This window comes from Melospiza melodia, chromosome 5, assembly GCF_035770615.1.
Source record: "Melospiza melodia melodia isolate bMelMel2 chromosome 5, bMelMel2.pri, whole genome shotgun sequence".
Lineage (NCBI taxonomy): Eukaryota > Metazoa > Chordata > Aves > Passeriformes > Passerellidae > Melospiza > Melospiza melodia.
Genome location: NC_086198.1, coordinates 7,334,908 through 7,353,623, shown reverse-complemented (window position 1 = coordinate 7,353,623; position 18,716 = coordinate 7,334,908). Strand labels below are relative to the sequence as shown.

General features: G+C 36.9%; 1 protein-coding gene across 3 annotated transcripts in view; it reads right to left on the bottom strand.

Moving 5' to 3' along the window:
* Positions 1-16,504, bottom strand: part of GLRA3 (glycine receptor alpha 3) — an 85,554-nt gene extending 69,050 nt beyond the window's left edge. Inside the window, exon 1 of one of the 3 annotated variants that reach the window (XM_063156180.1) lies at positions 16,302-16,504. In XM_063156180.1, coding sequence (XP_063012250.1) covers positions 16,302-16,420 — 119 coding nt within the window. In that variant the 5' untranslated portion in view covers positions 16,421-16,504. Of the gene's footprint in view, positions 1-15,633; positions 15,766-16,301 lie in introns of those variants that run through there. The other 2 variants (XM_063156182.1, XM_063156181.1) reach the window with 2 other exon arrangements.
* Between the last annotated feature and the right edge of the window lie 2,212 nt (positions 16,505-18,716).

Sequence of the window (18,716 nt, the reverse complement as noted above, 5' to 3'; positions counted from 1 at the left end):
AAAAATTTAATAAAATATAAGGTATTGTTCTTCATATATGGCTAGGTTGGTGAAAAGGAATGATATATAGAAAAGCAGGCTAAATTAAAATTAAACATTACAAATCTCATGCAGAAATCTTCAGACTGTCAAAAGGCATTTGATTGATTTGACTGAAGGAAGGGAAGCAATGGGCATTGTTCCAAGTGTGAAATGATGTCTTCTCAGGGTCCTTCTACACAAGGGCTGGGTGGCAGGCTTGCAGTTGCTGTAATGAGGTCTGAAAGTTACAGCTGTAATGTTGGCTCATCTCGCTCAATTCCTTTCACAGCTGGGTGTTTGACTTACTAAGCAGTTGTATGAGCATCAGCTCCTTGCACAGTAGGAACTTGAGCTCTGGGATGGAAAGTGCACTTGAGCTGCCCATAAACAAGGAGCAGTTTAAAGAATCAGAGGTTGACCACAACTAGGAAAAAGAGAGGCAAATATTCTGTCTATGACATGCACCTGCAAGGAATAAAGAATTGTAAGCTAAATGACAACGTTGTCATGAAAGCAAATGGATGTGAAGTTGCCAGGAATAAATTTAGATCAAAATTAAAAGACTTTCAACCACTGAAACATTTTAGTTATGGAATAGTATAACACTTTGAGCGGAGATAGATAGCCTTGCGTGTTTCAAGATGGAGCTAGACCTTAGGATAGTGTGACATGTATGACTGTGATTGCAGGTGATGGGATTCAGCTATTTTTTAATCCTCTCCTGAGAATATGTTTGCATTATGATTGATTCTTTTATGTTTTTAAAATATTTGCTGCTACAGAAGTCTGAAAAAAGTATGGTTAACACAGCTATACAGCCAGAGCACCAAAATCTACAGAATTTAAATGGGAGGTCTCATCTATCAGCTTGCAATTTAGCTACCAAGATAAGGCATGGGTCATGATAAGATAAAGCATGGGTCATGAATCTGTGCTCCTGAATTGTCTATTTAAAGTAGGAATGTTTGTGAGAGAACATCTCTCTCTTCTCTTCCTCCAAAAGAAAACTATAGGAACAAACTCTTCAAAGGGCATATACAATTCCCACAAATGTTTCCTTCTCGAAAACATTTAAGGCTGAAAAGCATCAGATAATCAGATTGCTTTCCCATGTCTTTTTTTTTTCCTGAAGAACTACTGTGTTCTACCTGTAAGTTGTGTCTATCTATCCTAACCCTCTGCACATTTTTACAGAAGCACAAACAAGGGAAAGAAACTTTACATATGAAAGTGCTTTATACAAGCTTTATTTTAAAAGGCATATTTTCAAATGTGATTTCAGGCCTACTACCTTTGAGACTTATCATTCTTGTACTGCAGAAAGTGCTGTTTTTTACTGATTTCCTTCATTTAAACATTTATCTTCAAGGTAGGGTATTAAAAATTGTTTTCAGTGTGTGGTTTCAGCCTTAAAAATACATATATATTTTTGAAAATACTGAAGAAAAATGGTGATGGAGTACTATCAGCATATCTATAAAAAAGATTGTGTCACTCCAGAGGGGCTTAATAAGAAAAGTATAGACAAAAGGGAAGGAAGAATTTACATCTTACACCATTTGCTGAGTCTTCTCATTTTGCGGCTGCTACAAGGAGGTGACAGGCAGAGAAAGAATATGGTGTGCTGTAATTATACCTTCCTGGAAACTTCCTAGAGAGGTGTTTCCAAGTCCAATTTAGGACAATCTGCTCATTTATCCAAATTAGCTCTGAGTAGTCTCCAGAGTCTCATAGACTTTCTTTTGAACTCAATTGATACAAATTATCTTTGAATTATTTGGTAAGTTCATTTTCTCCCTTCCATAGGTAAACTACTGATGCATTTTTTCTTGAAAAAATGTTTTCTCACATTAACACTAAGTTACTGTCACATTTGTCCTGGGGATTCATTTAATCTCATCATAAATTACTAATTTTGTCTCAAACACAATCCATTTAAGTCTTTCAGAGAGGCTGAAGTTTTGCATTTCATTTTACAACGCGTACTACAGTGCCACTACGTGCATTGTGATGGTCCAGTAGGTCTTTCATTTCATTATTTAACTTATTCTCTCAGACAGCAAGTGTGGCCAAACCCCTGGAGCAACTGGATGTTGTGTTTGTGGTCCATTCTCTCCAGCTGATGTTTGAACGTTTTAATGCACTTCATATGAAAATACTTTCCAGAGAAGTTCAAAGAAATTAATTACACCCTTAGAAGGAAAGCAAAAACTGGAGCCAATATGCATTTAATTGCATCTCACGTACATTGCTACACAAAAGCATTTCAGTAAATTATTCTAGTGGTACTTATTCACTGATTCACCAGCAATGGTTAGGAGAATTAACCTCATGACTAGTGTCCTTGCTTCCATAGCTGTAAGCAATGGTGATAGAATTCATCAGCTTTTTAAAAAAATATATATTCAATGTAACCATGAAATTTAAGAGGTCTGCTAAGAAGGAAATGATCCTCTAATTGGTGGTGTTGGATCATCTGATGGTGTCTTGCATTTTGAAAACTGTAGCAATAAGATTTTGTGATATGAAGAAAGCATTCAAAGTGTCTTCTGAATGATACAGAACTTCATCAAATACATTTGGTAGAATTAATGGGGAAAGCAAGCTTTTAATTTGTTGAGGTCAGAAGCATTTTTGTAATGGTACAAAAATATGGCTTTTCTTTGTAATGGTAATGTCTAACTATCTGATCTACTAATTAAGTAGGTGAAGGACTAACAAGATCAGAGTTTATAGTAAGCATAATTTGCACACATTAGTCAAGAGGTGCATAAACGTGAACAAAAATAACTTTTTGACAGTAGAATGTTCCAGCATGTTATATCTTAAAATAAAAAAATAAAATATAACAGGAATGATTACTGAAGGCCTCAAGCTGATCCAAATTAGTGTTTTCCTTGTTTTTACAGAAATAAACTCTGCTCTCTTTAGAAAGACAAAAACTGCTTTCAATTTTACACCAAAAAATGTAATCCATTAATGTAAAACATAAACAATACTATTTTTTTTTTATTTTTTGGGATAAAGCTAAGCTTTTTCTAAACTTTTGCATCATTTATCATTGAAATGCATTTGTTCAGTTAAGTGGCATGACACAGATATTCTTTTGAGGTGTAATGTGTTTAAACTGACTGAGATAGCTGTGCAGGAGAGAAGGACAAGTCTCGATGGTTTACTGCAATAAAGATTTTTAAATTTGGAAACCTTAAAGATTAGCAAATATTGTGGTGTGGGAGTTCAGAAGACAGGATAAAAATTTTTAAGCAATTATTTTTTTAAATTTAAATAAATTAAAATGCTTCATAAAAAATAAAAGACAAACAGACTTTTCTGATTGGAGGCCATTCATCAGCAATATTTATTTATGAAAATCCAGGGCCATTCTGGAAGGCCAGGAGCTATGTCAGGGGGTCACAGCTGCATGGACCCAGTACTGAAAGTGACATAGTAAATAATCTGTCACTGCTGCTCCATTCTAGCTCACACAGAGATACTTTCTTCTGAGAAACAAAACGAAATACAAAATTCATCTCCTCCTCTGAATTATCCTTGGAAGACAAGCTCTTTACATTATCTGTACTGTGAACTCAGGGAAACTGAACTCTTAGTTGAGATGCCTGAATTAGACAATGTTAACATCTACCATTCAAGGTTAATACAAGGAGATAATTTTCTTCCAACTCCTTTGTATTCCATTATGAAAATAACTCTATTTGAATAATGATTTATTGGTGAATAAATTAATTTAATTCTGGGGGACAAAAAATAGTTTCCTCTGGTGAAAGAATAGTGGAAGAGGGTGGCATACAATAAAGCCAGTGATAGTAAATGACAGAGAAAGAATTAAATTTGCAATGTGTTAACAAAGACTGAGATTGCAAGTGCATTTCATTGTACTTCTGCTAAAACTGACAATAATGTGTTTCTTGCTAATTAAAGATGCAATCTCTTTTACTTGTTGTAGGTCATAAAATTGACAGTTCCTTGTGCAAAGAAAATGCAGATTTTCATGTCCTGCAATGTTTTAGATAATGATAATTTTATCAGAACAAACACAGAATTCTTAACTCATGTTTGCCAGAGGGTCATCAACTAAGAGGAGCAGAAGCATTGTATCACCAAGACTTAAAAAAGGTATTTTCTAAGAAAAGCCCTCAAGAAAATTTAAAATATTTTGTGTAAAATTTAGATTTTCTACTGATTTTTCACAGCTGCGGAGATAAGTAGAGTTGCATCAGGACACATTTTCAGCCAAAGTAAAGTACTTAGGTGCAACAAAAAAACCCTTTCTATTTTAAGTTTACTAAATATTTATTCTTTATTATTTTAGTGGCTATAAATAAAAGCTACATTAAATATATAGGGGATTGAATTTCAATGCAACTATTAGAAAAGTATTTTTCTTTTAGATTTGAATTTTTTTCTGTTTCAGCTACAGAATTAACATTAAATTTTAGTGCTCCTGTAGCTTAGGCAATAGTTACATGCATTTTTTCATGTTCCTGATACCTTTAAGGTGCCATATTTTTTTTTTTTGCATTTATTAATACAGTTCTACAATCTTCCTCTAGTCATGTTTGTAATGGAAGTAAAATAGCTGTTGAAGTAAATACATGGTTAACACATGTTAACATGAAGTACATAAATTATGGACTATAGTTTCAAAAAACTTTAGATTGAAGTGGAATGTTTCAGCTCATCTTAACAGAGAGAAAAGAAACAGAATAACATGATTTAAAGTCTTCTGAATAAGTTGATCTGTCATGATCATCATTCTAGTACATTATAGTCTAGATAAAGTTAGATTTATATAATTTTATTGTTTGTGACTTAGTTCATATATATAAGCACAATGCTTTAGACTTTCCTCAGGAAAAATAATCTCTTAGGGTAAAAGAAGAAAACTAATTTTCGGCATTCTTCATAATCCTACGGGCAAGGCTTTCTATCTTCATTAAAATATGAATAAAACAAACTACAGGTTGTCTCTGTGATTTTGACTTGTTGTATAAGACAAGTTTATTGTTGCCAGTTTCAGCAATGCAGCATATGAATTAATATATTTTATAAATTTGGACTCCGTTCTGAATATTTTTCATTGATTTCCCAGAAGAACCTATTTAATATTCTTTTAGCCTGTTGTATAGCCTATTTTTATAAATTATCTAAACTCAGGTCTTAGTTTCTTGCCATTTTTTATTTTATTCAGCCTACTTTTGGGGGAGGAAAATGCTAACTCAAAGAGGAGCAGAGAATATTTCAAATATTCAAATTCTGACAAATCTCTCACTCTTCCAAGGACCCAAAGAATGGGTTTAGATTTTGACAACTTTATTTGTTGATTAAAAATAGTTAAATCTTCTTCAAATTCAATTAACTTTGTTTTGGTTTGGTTTGGGTTTTTTTGATAGATTGTACTTGGCTAAAAAGAATGGAATATTTTAAAAAATATTACATAATCTGTAGACCACTTATTTCTAGAATTCTGAACTTGCATTATTATCTCACTATAAAGAGTAATTCATGTATTCACTAAATAATGCAGAAAAGTTATAGGCATAATGGATAGATGGCAAAATGACCAAGTAAAACAATTTCTCGAATATTCTGTTATTACACCAGATATTCTTCTATAAAAGCTGTCAGGGTTGAATAATTACATTTATTGCCATGGTTAAGGCATGATTCCCCTAACCAAGTGACCTTGCACAGCCCCTGACTGGTGTCTTTCACCACCATAATGGATGCTAATGCTAATGCAGCTGCTGGCAGTGAGGCAACGCAAGGCTGAAAGGCAAATTAATGCAAGTGAGACTTTGACTGTAAGCTGCTGTTTCTCAAGGCAATTCTTCCTAGATCGAGGAAGAACCTGTGAATTCTGCAAACAAAATTCTACAGAGTATAGCTGCTTTGTTCATTCTGCGTTTAGAATACATTTCAAAATGTCATTTAAATTGTAGAGATGTTTATCACTGAGTTTCTCAGTTCTAATGGATTTTTAACTATTATGGGAGTGCCCCATCAGCTTTGCATTTATTAGGTTGCTGTGCTCTTAACAGTATAACCAGAACAGTGTTCACTGAAGTGTACATCTGCAGAAGAGACATCTTTCTTGCAATCGTAATTAATGGCCAATTAGAATGTCATATGTATTCTGATCCTTTTTTATATTTTGTTTTAAAAATTGACTTTTATGGGTTGTAAACCCTAAACAAAACCAAAAATGGGTTCTTTGCTGCGCTTCTTCTTAATTTTTTGTATGCATAAAAATTTTGTCAGAAAATCTTACATTGGAATAAAACAATTGAGGTTTATCAAAACTAGATAAAAAATTGATTTTGAATTAATACTCCAGATTTGTAAAGACTGAACCACAATTCAATGACACAATATTCTGTTTGCCTTAGGGAAGCTCTGTATCCGTCCTGGATCTTGAGTGAACATGTGAGATAGCTGTTTAGAATATTTTTTGTTTTCTCTAAAATAAATTTGATAAAAGTTCTGTTAGAGAAGAGCTGAATATAGCCTGAAAACTCACTATACAATGTATATTTTCCCAAAATACTTCTCATGAAATTGTTTATTCTGACTAGTCAGCTAATTATAGCGTAGATCTGTGTTCTTGCTAATAATTTAGAGTTTTCAAATAAGACAAAATATTTCTAGTTGAAAAAATACTGTTTTCATGAAATGGAGTTTAAAGGAAACATATATGTTTCGATGTAGCCCTATGAAATGTTGCCAGCCTTGGGTGGATTATTGTTCAGCGTCTTTTCTGTTTTGTCAGTAACAATCAGTTTTCCAATGTCAATGGAAACTGAAGTTGGAGTCTCAGGTTCTAATTTTCAAAGACTCTGAACATCTTCCTCAAACAATTAGGAGATTTTTTTCTTGCTTTCTGCAACTTAGAATTATTTTAATGCATTAAAAAGTGAGAAAATATTTTCAGAGCTTCGGAATTTTTTGTGAGACAGGAATGGTGATGTTTAACCAACCGTGTTAATTTACAGGAGATATGTGGATTAAGTAATTTTTTCCTTTCTATTAATTCTATCCAGGATCAACACTGTAATAAATCAGTATAAGACTTTCTTTAACAAGAACAGAGTTGAGCTTCAGGGTGATGATGAGAGTGACAGAATTCATGCCACATAATGACAGAACCCAGCATTCCTAATGCATGCATTGAAGCATATTCCTTACGGAATAAGTCAGAGAAAATAATGTGAAGGTTAAAAAAAAAAGTGCTGCTAGCCTTTCATGCTTCCTCCAAAATTATCCTGGTCCACTACACTCATTCTCTTTCACACACAGAAAGTGGCATTCAAACTTCCCCTCAGATACATATTCAGTCTTTGCTTTTCTAGTCTTCATTATGGCAGCACTTAAATTATCATCCCAGTATTAGGAACTTTGTGTAAAAACTTCCAAATAAGCTGAGAGAAGGAAGGATCATGACCTGAGCTGATCCCCCACTGTCCTCACAAATCCTTCACCAGATGAGCAAGGGGTCCAGACAGAGCACCCTCTCCCCTTCCCTGGACCATCATGAAAGCATTGAGGACACTGCCTCCTTCCCAAAGAGTGTTAAAGGCTTTATTATGGGCAAGATCCATTTTCTCCTGAAGGAGTCATCCCTGATGAAAAGGAGGAAAAAGAGCATTCTGTTAACCATTATTTAGGGAATCTGAACAAGTGCCTTTGTGCTCACATTTTGATCACAGGTGAAAATTTGAGCACTTTTGGATCCGAAGATGTGTAGAGAAACAACAGAAAGAGGTAAAGAGAGAGGGATATTCTGAGAGCTCATTTGCAGAGTGTTAGAATTTGGGTATAAGTTTTGAAGACGAAAGGTAAAATTTTAACACATATATGGAGAAACTTCCAAATAGTATTTTTTATTCCAGTTCCCTGCTATATTGTAGTTTTTGTAATCACATATTTCTGTCTCAAGTGGGGACATTTCATATTCATTTTGTGTGGTAAAAACTTGCAATACTATGCTCAAAACATTTGACTATCAGTTCTTAGTGCACAAGAACTGCTGGAAGTGACAAGATATTTTATTCTACTGTAAGTCTTGCAAATTAAGAGTTTAAGCAAACTCTGATAAATCTGCTTCTTAAAAAATATAAGAAAGGAAAGAAAAGAAACAATCCACAAAGAATTCTTCTAGCGGAATAAAGCACTGTGGAATAAATCCACTATGGATTTAAAAAAAAAGTCTTTTGGGTGATATATTCCAGATATGATGCTGAAATCTGGCCACTTTGAATTTAGTTCTAATACTGCTGAGTCAGAGGTAATGGATCTGACCCAACAGCATCAGGGAAAACATCCCACAGATGCACATCCCTTCCCAAAATTCTATGTATGTACTTAGGCACAGAATGGACCTTTACTCTCAAACACAGGAGTTAGGCACAACTTCGCTGTGTGAAGTCAGCACTTTATTCATGATTGATTTCAAGGTATTTATTCTATTTTTGCCAGCAATTTACCACTTTGTGAGGTTTATTTTATCTAGTAGGGCAACTCTTACTCAGCACATATATTGCTCACAGACCTGCAAGTTCACTTGGTCCCTGAAGATGTCTTAGCCTACCTAGCCCAGAGGATGGGCTCCTGTGCATTTCTGAATCTCATAAAGGACACTGCAGTTTTGAACCCTTTATGAAACTACAAGACTTAGCAGGACAAAAACTCAAGATCTTTTTAGAAATTGAGTCCCACTCTATGCCAGAACATTTTAAACCAACTTTTCACAAAATAGTCCCTAAGATCAGTCCTGAAATAGTCCCTAAGTGCAGTCTCCCACTAAGATGTAACATCATAATAGTTTTAAAGAGAAAAGAAAAAAGAAGAGAAAAGAAAAGAAAAGAAAAGAAAAGAAAAGAAAAGAAAAGAAAAGAAAAGAAAAGAAAAGAAAAGAAAAGAAAAGAAAAGAAAAGAAAAGAAAAGAAAAGAAAAGAAAAGAAAAGAAAAGAAAAGAAAAGAAAAGAAAAGAAAAGAAAAGAAACCTATGAGAACCATGCTGATATAATTGTATTAGCCAGGTATTTCTGCTGAGTGATTACTTGTGAAATTAAAATTAATTAAAGTGTTGGTAAAAATCATACAAAATTGTTAACAGCCAATTTTGTAGAAAAATCATCTGTAAAATTGCATGTTCTGGTACTTGTGGGTCTTCAGAGATACTAGGATTATATTAGGTTCACATTTTACCTTTCAAAATTCAGAAAGGGAGAAGGTATTTGGAATGTTTTTTATAAGGAACTCGAACTCCAGACATAGTGGAGTCTTAATGTAAACTGTACATAGTATATGAAGCCTTGAGCAATGCTGTGATGGGCAGCATAAGCCAATACCTTTTTTAGATTAAATGTTTTTAAAAATCTATCTTATATCAAAGAGAGAATGCAAAACAGAGAAAAATATTAAGACAGTAAGTGATGTAGTTATTACTATGTCTTGAATTTTATTAGAGGAAAAAAATTAGTTTGTTTCTTTAAATTTTACAGCTGATTTGATTTTGCTTATGATACTTTTCCTAAATTAGTTTTAACTCTAAGAATCCCATGCAGGTTAATAGCAATTAACTGAGCCTAAGGAACTGTTTGAGAAAATTTAGTACTCCTGTGTTCTACTCTATTGTTTTACCAGAAGAGCCTCGGGATAACCTGCTGCCATTCTTTCTCCTCTAACCATTGATTTGTATTAGTCATAGCCCCACGACTTGTGCAGCTCCACTATTTCAATGCCCCATCAGTGACCATGATCATGTCAGACCAGAGTATTCTGGAAATTTTCTACCTTTTCTGTGGTCTTAAACTGTTTCCCTTGAAAACTGCATTTTGCTTATATTTTGTGTCACCAGAAAGAAACTTCAGTAATAATGATATTGAAGAGGACTGATCTTCCTTAGGGAAGTTCCTACCTAGAAATAGCCCAGACTCTCCCTGCTGTCCCCACTCATTTTGTGCACCAGAGGTAAGCCCAGAGAAGTAACAGGGTGGTATGTGGTATGGAAAAATTGTATAAAAATTTGGAGTGTGGAGTCACTGTCCCTGCAGATGTTTAATGAAAGACTGGATGTGGAACTTAATGCCATGGTCTAGTTAACATGAGGATGTTCATTCAAAGGATGTGATGGTCTTAGAGGTCTTTTCCAACCTAATTCTGTGATTCTGTGATCTGTGATTCTATGGTTCTGTGATTCTGTTCATTATGTGGAAAGTCCAGTTAAGTGTAGATCAGGTGTTGTTACCCTGTTTGCTGTTGTATTCAATAATGTGTTGGAGCAATTCGTTAGAATCTGGCTGGAAATGTAATAATGAAATGCATTATTTTATACTTATATAAATACATACCACCTATGTTTTTTTCTCATTTTTTCTTTTTATTGTCACTTCTTACACTTCCATTGCCATACCATCTAAAGGCAGAAAGGACAGCCAGAAAGGATAATATTGCCTCAAAAGCCATAAAAAAGAAGAAACTATGCTAGGAAAAAAGTATAGTCTTTAAGATTCTCATCCTTTTTTCTTGACTTTACCGTGCAAACTATTCTGCTTTCTGATGTTCTTATTCTTCTGTTTTGGTCCTGCATCCTTGTTAAACATAGTTTTTTACAGTGTATTTTCCTGCTCTCTGAGATGTTCCCTTTTTGCTGGTAGTTGATATCCTCAAACAGGTGCCTTTTATGTGACCTATTCATGATGCCTGTTTATCAGTGAAAGTGATATCTTCTATTTCCTATCTTCCTTCACTGATTCTTTCACTAAACATCATGAACTTTAGTAGGAAAAGCAGTAAAGAGGACAAGAAGCAACACCACAGAAAAGGGCTCTTCATCATTCATTACTTGAGAAAAGCTGATTTGCAGGAATAATTCCCTATAGGTATTATTACATAATACTCAGTAAGGTCATTTGAAGCCTGTATTCTGAATCTGTTAAAATAAGAAGCTCTAATCTTGTAAAAATTTTTATTTTCTCTGATTGTCATGATTTCTAGGATGCCTGGACAAAACTAATATTATAGAGGAGCTATTACATTTATCATCATACAGAAGCACAGCACTTATCTCACAATATTACTTGCTTTCTGTTGTTGGCTAGGAATGAATTAAAAGAAGTTGAAAAGTAAGAAAATGTCACTATCACTGTAAGAATTGAAAAATTCATGGTTTTAACTGAAATTTCTGTATTATTTAATTTTCTTAAAGGTTATAGTACTGTAAACACAAAAATATATACATATTATCCTTTCCTGAAATTATAAAGATGATAATCACTTAGAAAAATCACCACATTTTTATAGAAATAAAGAATGGATAGCTAAAGCACTAATCAAATTTTTACTCATGTAAAGTAAAAATTGTACCTGTTTGGTACAAAAGGATTTCAGTGTCTTCAGTTGTATAGTTGAAATAGAAGAGAAATTGGTAGAGCTGATATACAAGAGCATTTGAATTACATATTCAAATAAGGGGTCACAAAACCCCTTTTTATCACTTTTGTCTGAGTTTAGGAAAATGCAATGCTTTCCTAACGGTACTGATGCTCTCCTCTTAGACTTTTGGAAGGACCCTTCATCACAGGAATTTGACTGGGCTCAGTGTGAGCTCTGGTAACTCAGCTTCGAAACAGAGAGGTTTGTTTTGAAGAACCCTCAGCAGGGGCTCACCTCTCTTCTCTGAGGACTTGTGTTTGCTTTTCCTTTTTTTTCACCCTCAGAAATGCTGGGGAGATTCTCGTGGTCTCTGCATGAGCTAGTGTGCAAGCATGCTTTCACCCAGTCTTGTACCTTCATCATTTCCCTCGTGAGCCTGACCTGCTCACCTGACCCTTTGGCTTTGACCTTGGGCATACCTCTTCAGTACCACCTTTGCCCATCAGTTTGAACTTCTGAACTGTTCTCCTGCACAAGTGCTGTGGGATTGCAAACTTTTATGGCAGAATCCTGTTCCTTCCTGCGCTGCTGTGAGTCTGAGCTCCCAGCTTGCCTACCCTTCCTGTGCTAAGTGCTTTTCTTGGGACCTGGAGTCTGTCACCTGATTTATTCCACAGAAACTAACTTTCATATTAAGTCTGGGCTGCCAAGGAAAGGCATTGTGCCTCAGTGCTGTTATCTTGCTTTAGCAGATTTTCTTTTACAAACTTTTATTCACATCTTGATTTGGACACTTTTATTTCTTGAGTAGCATTGTAGGTCTAATTATTAACATATTAATAAGCTACTGAAGCTTCATTAGAGCACCTGAAAATCTTTATTTTCTAAGGTGTTTGTGATGCTATGTCAGAATTAATAGTTTTTAGCTGTTGAATTTTTTCTCTTTCATTATTTGAAGGAACTAATACTGGCCTAAAGGATAATGACTTCTGCCTCTTATAGCTATTCACCTGAAATCAATTTGCAATGAAATGCAGGAACAATTTCAAAATCAGTTAACCTTAAACTCAGGTATGCCCCAACGTTAGGTTGCATGGAGGTTTTTCCCACAAAAATCTGTTTTTTAAGAGCAATTATCTGTGTCTGCGATACTGTTTTCTTTAATGTAAGTTCAATGGAGTAGTGAAAAGAACAAGGAAAGAGGCAAGAGTCTAATTGTAGCACGGTTCTTAGTCTATGCTAATGTAGACAAATAAAGAAATACCACATAGGGAGAATCTATTTTGCATTTCCCCAGCGCAGTCTACCTTTTCATCCTGTTCTTTCCTCATACACAGGTCTACATATAAAATAGATAGATTACATCCTCCAAGGAAAAAGCAAATACCTTCAATTCCCCTACAGCATAGCTCTAACAGATCAGTGCTGGTGTCCGTGAAAGTTCCTGAGCTGTTATGAAACTGTTTTTGGATCACAAATCTGATCTTTGCATTTACTCTACAAATATGATCTTGCTTTCATCATGACCTTTTGGAATTCAGGCAAATCCAGAGGAATTTTTGTTAACACTATTATTTTATTGAAAACTCAGGAGAATACTCAGTCTTAGACATTATTTTAACTTCAAACTGTATCTCAGAATTTTTTTTCTTTCTTTGATAGTAAATTACAGTTATTTCAAGGCTACATTACATTATTTTCCCTAGATTTTGCCTCTTTTTTACACCCAGACCCTCTTAGTATCACACTCAGGCTCAGACTGGCAGTAAAATTAATAAGCAAGAGTTTTTTTTTTATTTTGGGTCTGATAATAGATTTTCTCTCTATCCTCAAATATATTGCATAAACAAGAGTGTTATGTGCTTTAACCATTGTTTTTCAGGTTTAAAATCTATTAATACATTATCAATATGTGTGGTAATCTGTGATATAACAGTACAAACATGCACAGTACTATGAAAGACTACGGATAATCATGAAATCATTAAGGTTGGAAAAGAACTCAAGATCAAGTAAAATCTTTGACTGAACACCTTCTCAACCACAGCTCTAAGTGCCATATCCAGTCATTTCTTGAGCACCTCCAGGGATGGTGACTCCACCACCCACCTGGGCAGCCCATTCCAATGCTTGACCACTCTCTCCAGGAACAAATTCTTCCTGGTATCCAATGTGGATCTTCCCTGGCACAGCTTGAGGCCATTTCCCCTTGGCCTGTCACTTGTTGCCTGGGAGAACAGGCTGATCCCCACCTGGCTGCACCCTCCTTTCTGGGAGTTGTGGAGAGCAATAAGGTCCCCCCTGAGCCTCCTCTTCTCCAGATTAAACAACTCCACTCTCTCAGCTGCTCCTCTAGACCCTTTCCCAGCTTCATTGCTCTTCTAATTTTTTTCCCTACATCTTTCAGAGACCAAATAATTAGACCAAATAATGACCAATATACATCTTGTTTCAGTCACTGCAATTTGAAGGATCTTTTGATGTGGAATGAAGAATGAGTTATTAAAAAAAAAATAAATCAGGTGAAGTTTCTTCTTGTTAAGCATGCATCTCGAGACTTTGCTCATTAAAATAGCCAGTCCAAATTTACACTGAAAACAATCTCTTTTCCTGTCTTCACAGGCATGCAATTTAAACATTAATTTTAAATAGCCTCAGGGCTGCTGGACAAATAATGAAGGCTTTTCTTGTTAGTTTCATTCAGTTTTCTCACACAGCCTTTAGTTTCTCAATGAAGAGCAGAAAAGTTTCAAAGTTGCACAATGTAAAAGAAGATAACATCATTTCTTCCAAAGTGTTTGAGTAAATAAACCACTTTGACTGTTCCTAGAAATCCATAGCACACCCACCTTCCCATCAAGTGTTACACAGGTTCTAAGGCTGGAGTCTGTGTCTAACAGAGAGTAGGAGCAGCATTCTACTATTCGCTGCTCCCTTTGCTCCAATGGGAATCATTTCACAAGGCTTAAGTTGGAAAAGAAATAGAATTAATGGCTCTAGGAAAGTTGAGAATTTTACAGGTTTTCATATTTTACATTTTTTTTCATTTTTTCCCCATTTTCAAAGTGTGGAGAAGACTCCTATGTGTTTTGAACCGGCTCAGGTTTCTCATGTATTATTTCTAGACCTAAAGTCATCAGCAGTCTCTATCTTGAGGTTGATATGGAAGATAAACATGGACTTTGAGCAGCTTTCTGAACTCTTTCTCCAACTATATAGCCCATGTGCACAGTAACCATGTTCATTATCATAAAGTGACTATTTATAAGCAAAATGTTATTGCAATACAACAGTTATCTGGATGTTGAAGAGAATAGTTTGAATTTATGCTACATAAGATATCTGCATATGTTTGGAAACAATTCAGATTATTGGTACAGATTTATGTGATGAAAAATACCTCTATGACTTTCATAACTGACTTTATAGCTTTTTTTCCCCTTTGGAATAAATGTTTTTATGTTGTTAAAATAAAGGATGAACAATTCAACCATTTGCATGGAATGATATGCAGAGGAGAAATAAGTTCCATAAGTACATTGAAATAGAAAAAAATAGCATAGTACTGCTTTTATTGCTTACACTACACAAGTGTTTGGTCACCTACACTGAACATTAAATACTCACTGCAAGATTTAAAGTGTAATATACATGCATTGACTCTTTCCTCACAGTGTCAATCTCATACCATGCGACCAATTTTCTTAAAATCTCTTTCTTTTGGCACAATTACAATAAAATTGCATTATAAAATATTTATGTTACATATGTTGACATCATTAAATTAACTTCAAAATTGAAAGATTTTCTATAAACATGTGAGCACTTGTGAAGTGTGCCATCATTGTGGGGAATACATGCTGCTGGCTTAACTTCATATTTATAAAACCCTTACATGTATAATCCCCAAACTCTCTTTTCAAATTTAAGTTTCGATTTTTGTCTGTTAAATAACAATGTGATTCTTAAAATAGTCTGGCACTGTCATGTTATATGCCATAGTTTGTTTATTGTGATACAGGGCTAGAATGTTTGTTGATAACAAGCATGGTTAACTGCATCAGCAGTGAATATAAGACATTGAAGTCTCTTTCTCTGGAAGTGTGGTGATACTGGTTCTAAAATGAACTTTCTAAGTTCATTTTAGCCTGGTATCACCACACTTCCAGAGCTACGTGTTAAAAGAATGCTTACATTAATACAGTAACATCACTTTACCTAAAAAGAGTGTGCTGGGCTGAGAAAGCCATACGAACCTCAGTCTTCTACTCAGGTCATAATTTATGGATATGTTGCCATCTTTCATAATACAAATCGTAGACTGTCAGTAGCACAGCAAATCTTTCCCTCTTAAGGGAACTTCTGTAGACCATATCCTCTCAGAAACACTCAGCTAGTGTTTCTCTGTTTCTGCACAAGACTTCTGAGGCAATCTGTGATTTTCATTTTGCTGAAAAGAACTGACAGTAATAAAGAAGTCTTTATATTCCCAACTCAGATCATCTTCCGTAACTTTTACATATAGACACTTTGCACCTTAAGAATTTTCAGTATCGTTGATGCTACAATTCCTGCTAAAAGCAATTATAAAATTCACAGATCTTACAGGGAAACTCCATCTGCGAGCAAGTGAAGGAAGTACACAACCTCCTGCTTGTAAAATTCAAAATGGGATTCGGGACAGTGCAGTGTTATGAAGCCGTTCAGGAAGCGTGGAGCTCACGCATTTAGTTTCTGTGCCCACAGCCTGGCTGCCGAAGGTAGCCGGGCGTCCGTGGTGAGGAAAGGCGGTGACCGCGGCGGCTGTCCGCACCCGTCCCAGGCACTTCAGCTGCCCGACACCCGGGAAGGGGGACGCCTCTAGTTCCCCAAAGAAAGCAACTCACCTGAGCAGGACCGCAGCTTCCCACAGATAAAACCCCGAGACAGCGGCGCGGAGGTACCGAATCCTGGCCATGCTGCTCGCAGACGCGGCGGAGCCCGGGAGCGGCGGTGTCGGAGGCATCGGAGGGGCTCTGCGGGCGGGCAGCAGCCCAGCACCCTGGAGAGCTCCGGCGGCTCCTCGCCCGCCTCAGCGCCTGGGCGCCCTCCCGCTGGGCCCCGCCGCGCCCGCCCCGCCGCTCCGCATCGCAGCCCAGCGGGAGCTGATCCCGGCCGCGGCGGCGGCGGGAGCCCCGCTGCCCGCCCGGCTGCCCCCGGCTCCTGGCAGCAGCCGGCTCTCGGCCGCCGGACGCATCCCGGGCACGGGGCGCGGCGCGGCCGGCGGCGGGGCGGGCGGGAGGCTGGGCCGGGCCGGCTGAGGCCGCCCCCGAGAGCGCGGCCGGCGCGGGGGCGCGGGGCGGGACCGGGACGCTCCGCCGGGGCTGGCGGGGCCCAGAACGGCTCCTGCCCCAGCGCCGTCCCTGCCGCGGGGACCGGGCCGCCGAGTCGATGCCTACACGGGGTAGCTGCCGTCAGAGAGGCCGGGTGAACTCACTGAACCTCGGGTCTCGGAAAAGACTGGGCAAAGAGGGGCGCTTCTGCTTTGCCTGTAGGTCTGGGGGTAGGATTTTACTTAGGAAATGGCTGAGGGGCTGTGAAAAACCCATCTCTGTATTTCAGCCTCTTTTAAAATACAGCGCTGATTGACACAGAAAAAGTATATCCTGTTCTATTTGACTTTTCAGAAAAGAGAGAAGATCTAGAACTATAGGGTGGGCTAATAGGGAAACCCAGAGTCTGAAAGTTTGACTGGGAAGGAGAGTGGAAGGGATTATGGAAAAGAACATCTTAATAGGGAAACCAGAAAGTTATTTATGAGAACAGGGGGGACAGAGAACAATGTTACGAGTACAGGGGGCAGTAGGGAAGTGACATGATTACCTTTATTGTCAGAGAAACCAAACATTTCAGGCAAACCAGGTTCAGCTTTCCTTAGCAAGGGGAAGGCTTTATGAGTTGATGTTGAGAAATATTGTTTAAGAAATTCTTTTAGTAATCTGTATGGTTTGTCAACAAAGTAATATGAAGGATTTGTCATGAAGGACTACACCTGGAGAAAGGCAGAAGGGGAGAATATGTATGAGATTGTAAAGTAGGGCTGCTCTGTGAATCTAAAAGACAATGTTCTTGGAACAGCCATGTCATGCCAGGGAGACCCAGTGGAAAGAGAAATCTGGGAGGTCCAGTTCAGGACACAGCTCTGCATTTGTGAACAGCATCTGACTGGGCCTATCTCCCTCTCCTCGACTGCCTCAGAATGATGTGCCTGCTATTTTTCCCTGTAGCCACTAAACAGGAAACACCAACAGTCAGATGGCAGCCCCAATACTTGTGCAGCTCCAACAAATGCACAGCCCACGGGATTATCTCATGTCAGACTCTTATTAAAACTATTAAAAAGCCATAGAAAACTTGAAGGCCAAAGAGGGAAGCAGATGTGGAAAAAGGCAAAGGTTCAACAAAATAAAGCACGTGAAGCAAACAAAAAGAAACTGAAATTTGAGGGAAGTATAATACATTCATTACAGAAAAAGGAAGATTGAAAGAGAGAAAGTGAAATAGAGAAAAACTTTTAACACAGAAAAAACCCAATTATAAGGTCATCAAGTAGAGAAGATGAAGGAAAGAAATAAGAAACAGGGATTTTACGCATTCCTTATATCCAAAGATAGGTGTGAGTTAGAAAGAAGGCATTTCATTAGAAACCTTGAAAGTAATTGCGTGTTCCACCTGCTGGTATATTGTCTTTTCTTTTTTTTTTTTTTTTTTATTTCAAAAAATACCCCACATGAGACTTTCATCACAGTTCTTAATTTACATTGTCCATTTTTACAATATTGCTGTTCTTTTTTTTAGCTCCTCTTCAAGGTTGTTCCAAGCAGGCATCACTAAATATTAATGCCTACCACACATTTCAGAGCCAGTTGGGATTTCTTTGTTGATACCTATCAAGAGTATGGCAAAGAATGCACCAGAACATCACTAACAAATTTTCCTCCATTCCCTGAACTTTTATAATTAGTAGGGGTTACATAAACGAAGGGATACTCTAGGTTTCTAGGTCCACTTTGCAAAAAGTTGATCCTTTTGGGGTTTTTTTTTCTCTCTGTAGCCCTAAATGTCAACAATGATAATGAAAGAAACTTGTTTACACCTTCAACTGAAAACACAATGGCAAACAAACTAACAAATCCCTCTATTTGCTCAGGGACACTCTGTCAATGCAGGTGCTCTGCAGAATCAGTGGAGTACTTTCTTTCTGTATTTAGAAGAATTGATTCCTCTCTTTTCTCTTAAAATGAGTATGCAGCGAGGCTGCT